The 7667-nt window shown below is 43.3% G+C and overlaps 1 protein-coding gene across 1 annotated transcript; it reads right to left on the bottom strand.

Moving 5' to 3' along the window:
- Positions 1–6701: 6701 nt before the first annotated feature.
- LOC122638801 (protein NYNRIN-like) lies at positions 6702–7217 on the bottom strand. Its single transcript, XM_043831649.1, has one exon. It carries the CDS (start codon positions 7215–7217, stop codon positions 6702–6704), a length of 516 nt encoding a protein of 171 aa, XP_043687584.1.
- Between the last annotated feature and the right edge of the window lie 450 nt (positions 7218–7667).

Raw genomic sequence — 7667 nt, 5'->3', positions numbered from 1 at the left:
ATAAATGCAATTATGCAAAATAGACGACGGCCCCCAGCTCAGGTGGAGGCAAAAGATTGACTTTGTCCCTTTGTCAGACAGAGTAACGGCTTACGAGTGTCGGATCTTAAGATCTCAGGCAGAATAGCGGCATTCCAAGGCTTTGGAAACTAGAGGCTCAAAGGCCAGATAGAGTGGCTATGCCACCGGAGGTTTCCTAGATTTAGGTAAAAAAGGGGTCGAGGAAGCCGGACTCAGAAAGCCCAAACTTTGAATAGAGGGACGAGGCTTGAAGGCTCAAAATTGGATTGGGGAAGAGCACCAAAACAAGGAAACAATCAAAGACTGGAAAATTGGAGCTCTGGGGGTGCCCCCTCTCCCACAAACTTGGATTCTTCAAATAAGGGGAGTGACCCCCTTTTTATAGGCAAATTTTGGGTTCAGCGGCACCGTAAAAAACATGTGGGGTAGTATGGCAGGGCCGCGACAAAGCAAAAATGGGAAAAATTGGATTTTAGGCACCTATAGAGTTGCACGACAGGGCCGCACAGCAAGGCTACGTAGGCCACGACACCGCATGGCAAGGCCACAGCGCACGCAGTACAGGGCACTACCTTGCTGGGCTGCGATCGTGATGCTGTCTCGTGGGGTTACGTGGGCTGTCTGGAGTGGTTTGGGGGGATTGTGTGCATGATGCACGCCTTACGGGACAAGTGGAGATGTTTTCAGATATAGTGTCTGGTTTTCAGGGACATTGCTAGTCATCTGTGTTTGATTTTCATCATTGCTGGGGGGGGGTGACAAAATTCAGCATCTACAATTTACCCTTCTTTGGCCGAGGCCTGAGCCAACAGCCAAAGGGTGAAGACAAAAGATTGCCTGATTTTATCACCAGGAGCATGCATCACTGCCACTTTTCTCATAGGTGATGGAGTTGAATGATAAACCTCGTTTCGGCAAAACCATTCGATGAGCAAAAACTACCGTCACTTTGCTCATGGGCGACGGATTTTTTAAACAACACTTTAGAAAACCATTTGGTAAATCCTTTTTGAGGTTTCAGATGGCATTACCTGAGCGTGTAATTACCTGACGAGGCAACATTCCTTGGTTGGGTATTCCCTTGGCGTTCGAACATTTGCCTGCGGGGATTCTGATCTTTGAACACTGCTTGGCTGGATTTCCACATGGTGTTCGAACATTACTTGGCGGGAACCTAATCTTTGGGGCACTGCTCAGCTGGATTTCCTCCTAGAGTTCGAACGTTACTTGGTAGGAACCTGATCTTTGGGGCACTGCTCGACCGGATTTTCTCTTGGCATTCAAACATTACTTGGCGGGAACCTGCTCTTTGGGGCACTACTCGGCCGGATTTCATCCTGGTGTTCAAACATTACTTGGCGGGAAACTAATCTTTGGAGCGTTGCTCGTCTATACTTCTGATGATGTGATAGTATTATGATGATGACACAGCATCACGACCGAGTGATGATAGTGTATGATGAGACGGTATCGCTACCAAATTTTTTAAAATGTAACGGTGACACGGTATCACGATCAAATTTTTGAAAATGTAATGATGAGATGGCATCATGACCGAATTTTTGAAAATGTAACAATGAGACGGCATCACGACCAAATTTTTGAAAATGTAACGATGAGCTGGCATTGCGACCGATTTTTTGAAAATGTAACGATGAGACAGCATCACAACCGAATTTTTGAAAATGTAACGATGAGAAGGCATCCCGACCGAATTTTTGAAAATGTAACAATGAGATGGCATTGCGATCGAATTTTTGAAAATATAACGATGAGACAGCATCGTGACCAAATTTTTTAAAATGTAATGATGAGATGACATCACGACTGAATTTTTTAAAATGTAACTATGAGACGACATCACAATCGAATTTTTGAAAGTGTAACGATGAGACGGGATTGTGACCGAATTTTTTAAAATGTAACGATGAGATGACATCACGATCGAATTTTTGAAATATTAACAATAAGACGGCATCGCGACCAAATTTTTTTGAAATAGGGGGTGTTTTTAAAAGGAAAAGTTTAGGGTATGGCGACAAGGCCCAAGGGAACATGGCATTGAGGTCCTAAAATTTTTTTTTTCCTGGACCTACGCGGCACCACCGTGTAGGGCCGCGGCACCGCCAGGCACGCCCACTTGGCCTTTGGCTATAAAGGGAGGTGGGGGTCTCTCTCATTCTCACTTCCTCTCCTCTCTATTTTTTTTAGGTTTCCCTCCTTGGAGCTTTGCCGTCTCTCCTCCTTTTTCTCATTTTTCTTTTACATTTCCTTCTTCTTGTGTTTTTTACTTTCTTTCCTCATCATATCTGTGAAGAAAGCTCGGTCTAAAAGCCCTTCCTAAGGGATAGTGGGAGACATGCGCGCGGAGTGGGACACCAATTCCACAGTGATGGATACTGCCCGTTATAAGTGCTGCATTATCTGCGGTCAAGGTCTCACGGATGTAAGTGACTCTTGCCTTCTTTCTCTTTTATAGCATATGCTTGATTAAGTTTTTCATTTCGGCTATTCATTTGGTAGGATCTCTATGCCCCTCGTTATAAGAAGCATTGTCGTACGGACGATGTTCAGTCGTGGTATTGGTAGCTTCATCCTGTTATGAGGGAGAGGGTAGATCGCATTGGGCTTGGCTGAACAACCCAAGTAGATGCCCCAAAGCGTGACACTCCAGTCATTCGAGCCTTAACTGATCACTGGTTGCCATGGACCTATAATGTCCATGTGCCTACAGGGGAGGTAACCATTACTCCTCTTGATTTCTTTATGATCACTGTCATTCCCTTCACTAGGAGGTCCGTTGTGTTGACTCCATCTGACCGGATGAGGACTTTGAGAGAGATTGGTGATCTTCTTGGCTTTGAGGTGACTGAGCGCGTCATGCTTGTACCCTCCCTGAAGAAGAAATGAGACGAGCAGGAGATAGATGATAATTCTTCTGATGAGCTACTAGATCAGGCTGCTAGGAGCTTTCTCCTGTACTTGATCTTGAATGTCCTTTTTTGTGATGGACGCGGTCGTGTAGACACTTCCTTCACTCGTTTCTTCATGGACTTTAATGATGCCAAGACCTTCGATTGGGGCCGATCTGCTTATGCGTATTTCTTGAGAATGATTGTAGGCTAGCGTTGGGGTTACCTAGTCTCACTAGCTGCACCTATGTCCTTTGGCTACATTTCAGTTTCCTGTCTTTTTCATTTTTCTTCTTTTCTACCATTTCCTTATGTCATCCTTTATTATTAGGTGTGGTGCTATGAAGTTCTGGGGATTCATGTTCCCCTTTCTCTTGATGAGACTGTCCCCTACATCCCTAGAGGAACATGTTGGGGGGCATCAAGGTGCACCATCATTGATGAGCTGCAAGTGTGCCTCCAGCTCAATGACTTGACAGTCAGCTGGGTAACATAAAAAACTTTCCTCATGTTATCGGTTTGATTATGATGGCTGCATTTCTGATCATATCTGCCACATCTATTGGCATCCCTATGATGTTGAGGAGATCAACGATGAGGGCGACCAGGAAGATTACAACTGTGCCCTTACGCTCACCCAGAGACAAATAGTATTTGAAGGGCCGGCCAGGGCTGAACCTTATCTAGGAGAGAGAGTCACTCTTCAGTGGAATTCTGCCCAGCTGGTACCTTATCCTCCTCCTTCCCATACGCATTATGTTCTTCTATCTTCCAACATTGGAGATTTGAGGGTCGGAATCCTTGCCCTGGGATTGACTTTTGCTGACAGGAATTATCAAGAATTTCTCTTCTAAGAGACAGTCTGCATTCACCTGACTCAAGAGGGCCCTATGGTATTCTTTGGAATTTTGCCCTTAATTTATGTCTTTTTCTTTCCTTTGTTTTGACAAACTTACTTTCTTCTTTTTGCAGTGTTTAGTCCTTCCTCTGATTCTTGGTACATATGGGATGCTTCTGTCATATAGTTGCAGTGCGGATTCCTGCCCTTCTTAGAGTTCTTCTAGCGCCGGTCTTTGCATTGCTGGGATGAGTAACCTTATCCCAGGTACCGAGGATGGACCACCTTCTCTCTCTTCGACACCAGTCTTCAAACTATTCTTCCTGCTTGTAAAGTTTTTGATCATGACCTGAGATTTCCTCTTCCCTTTGATGGGGTAAGTTACCTTCTTCTTTTTTTTTTCATTGGATTCTTCACCCTTGATGCTGACTCTACTCTTTTGTCATAACAGATTAACATCGAGCAGTATGCTGATATGCGTCAGATGCAGGCGAGCATGGATGCGGTGCTTTCCGAGCAGACATGTTATGTCCAACAACTGGTGAGTGCTTTCTTTTTTTCTTTCTCTTTTCTATTCTCTTTGTTTCTTTAAGACCTTATATTTTCAAAAATGAAACCAAATCCAGAGTGGACAGCTTGGGAATATGAAGGAATCTTGGGATTACCATGAGAACAACAGCTGCAATAAAGCTGAGGAGAACAGACGTCTCCGAAGACAGTTGGAATTTTACGGGAATCACCCCTACCCCGTTCGTACCGCATGATGATGAGAGCAGTGATGATGAGGGTTATACTGATGACGATGAGGATGAGATGATGCCAAATGTTGAGACTTTATCCTCCAGTGATGAGAACTAGTCTTGTCCCCTTCTTTTCTTATCACATACATTTTCTTTAGATTTTATGTTTTAAATGTGGGAATGTAAGTGGAACCTTTGGATGATGCCTTTCTTATTTATTTTTTTATGCTTATGGAATGGGAATAAGATTTTAATGTATTTAAGACACTTTTTCCTTTGCAATGCACAACTCTAGATATTTTCATTTAATCCTTAATCATTACATGCATTGATTCAAAAGAGGGGTAAGAAAAACCAAAAAGGGTGGGGAATTGACACATAGACCACAATGTCACCCTACACTTACATATTTCCACCACAAATTATCCAGTAGATTCACAATCTTTGGCATTAATTCTTCTGGTGGATGAATCTTCTCTTCCATCATCTTAAGCAATGACTAGTACTATGTTGGCACTAGATGAGGCAAGTAGAAAGTAGTATGAGTCAAGCCCATTAACCTCACAGCATTGTAGCCTAGAGTCTTGAGAGTTGGGGTTTTCACAACCCACAAATGGTAGTTCCATTGAACCTGTTCATCAGTTCTTTCGTCCAAGTACTTCTTCCAATCCTTAATTATATGAAATTCCTCCGTCTCTCTTCGAATTTGGAAATACTTTGGCTGGAATCTGGCATCGGCTATAGGTTTGACTAATCTTAACCTTTCCATCAACCATATCTGTAAGATCATGGGTGATCATGTGCAATATTCGGTTCCGTATCTCCAGGAAGCACTCATTTCATCCAGACCCTTGAAAGTCTCTGCCACTATGGTGAAGACGATGTTGCACCCATCTAGGAGCTGCCAAACGAGGTTTGCAATTATAGGGGGAACACCCCTTTTTGGAGTTCGTAACAAGTATCTTTCGATCATGCAAAGAGATATGCTCTCCTTCTACTCCCTTGTTGGGTTCCCTTGACTCCTTTTTGCTGGGAGAAAATCACTGCTACTTTTAGAATATCCACTTTTCTGTAATTCGTGATTTCTTTGACTTCCCTCTTGGTCCATCCAAAGAAATCTTGTAGAACTTCTTCATAGTTGCTACACAAAGGGGGACAAAAGAGTATCCTTGGTGGTGGTGAGAGCACGCAAGCTCGGAATTCTTCAATTGTGGGTGTTGTCCTTACTTCTCTAAATCTAAAAACATGTAGTTTTGGATCCCAACATTGGTGCGCTTGTCGGAGCATGTCGTGATGAATCTCCATGCACATGATCCTTCCTAGGACCGGCAATCGGATTTCTTCCAACAGAGTTGGATCATTGGAATTCATGTTAAGGGTCCATTTTCTAAGGATCTCATCGATGGAGGTTGCCTTCTGTGGATGACGCATGTTACCTGCACTCAATCAAAGAGCTTCCTTAATAAACTTGAATAGGTCTCTTTTTCTTTTTTTAGACTCAAGGATTAGTCAGCTCCTATTAGAGACACATGGAAAAATGCCAATTGGCAGATTTTTTTTAAAAAACAGACAGAAGTACCTAGTGGTAGCATCGGCGGAAAGGGTCTTAAATGATAGAGATGCCGAGTGGCAGAATTAGAGGAATGTCCTTGGTGGGGACTGGCTGTTCTGACCGCACTTGAGCATGCCAAGTTGCCTACGTATCCTTTGGAAAGGAATCAGGTCAAACATAGTTCATGTAGACCAAATGGCTACACAAAATATCTTTTAAGTTGGTCTATATTGACAAGGCTCTTTAGATCCTCTCCATCCAAGTCAGTGAGATGAACTGCTTGCCCAACCAAGATTTCCTTCACATAGTAAGGTCCGGTCCAATTAGGCCTGAACTTGCCCCTTGGGTCACGAACTGGTGCTCTTTGTTCTTGAAGTACCAAATCTCCTTCTTCGAAGTTGTGTGGGCGAACTCCTTTATGGAATCCCTTGCCATCCTGAGTTGGTATTTTTGGAGGTGATCCATAGCTTTCAGTCTCTTTTCTTCAAGTAGGTTAAGCTCATCATGTCCTGCTTGCATCCATTCTCCTTCAGGCAATTGACTTTCCATCAATACTCTGAGAGATGGCACATGGATTTCTACGAGTAATACTGGCTCCATCTCATAGACCAAGGAAAATGGGGTTGCCTAGTAGAGGTTCAATAGGCCCATAATGCGTACAGGAGCTTTTCTGCCCAATCCGTATGGGTATCAGCCATTTTATGCAATATGACTTTGACATTCGTGTTGGTTGCTTCCACTGCCCCATTAGTCTGTGGTCTATAAGTCGTAGACCAATACCTTTGAATACCAAACTTGGTGTAGAACTTGTCCGCTTTTCCCCAGAAATGTGCTCTTTGATCGGATATGAGAGCATGTGGCACTCCATATTTGCATATAATGATCTCTTTAATGAACTTTGCCACTTTTACAGCTGTCAAGACAGCATAAGACTGCGTCTCCAACCATTGGGTGAAATAGTCTATGGCCAAAAGGATGAATTCATGTCCATTTGATGCCTTTGGCATGACTTTCCCAATTATATCAATGCCCCATGTTGAAAATGGCCAGGGAGCATTTAATGAATGGAGCTCCTTTGAAGGAATGTGAATGATATTGGCAAATATTTGGCATTTGTGACATCTCCGCATGAATGACACGCAATCAACTTCCATAGTTGTCCAATAATATCCCATTTTGAGGATTTTCTTGGTGAGCATCCTAGCATTCATGTGTGGCCCGCATATTCCTTGATGGATTTTTTCCATGATGACCTGAGCTTGTTCCTCGTCTATGCACAGTAGTTGTATACCATCGTAGGACCTCTTGTATAGCAGGTTGCCTTGAAGTACAAACTATGTGGCATGCTTTCGCAACCTCTTCTGTTCACTAGCTATGGAATTCGAAGGATTTTTTCTTTCTCTGATGAAGTCGATGATGGATGCCCATCAGTTGTTAGAGCATTTACTGACTCTTCATATGCTGGTCCCTGCCTTCTATCTACAAAGAATGGGCGAACTTGAGTATCGGGAGTGCATTAAACCATTGAAGCCAAAGTAGCTAGGGCATCGGCCAATCTGTTATTGTCCCTCACTAAATATTTAAAGGTGATTTTATCGAAGCTC

The sequence above is a fragment of the Telopea speciosissima genome, chromosome 9 (genome assembly GCF_018873765.1).
Source record: "Telopea speciosissima isolate NSW1024214 ecotype Mountain lineage chromosome 9, Tspe_v1, whole genome shotgun sequence".
Taxonomy (NCBI): domain Eukaryota; kingdom Viridiplantae; phylum Streptophyta; class Magnoliopsida; order Proteales; family Proteaceae; genus Telopea; species Telopea speciosissima.
Note: the sequence above shows the minus strand (reverse complement) of the source record. Positions and strands in the feature narration are given on the sequence as shown.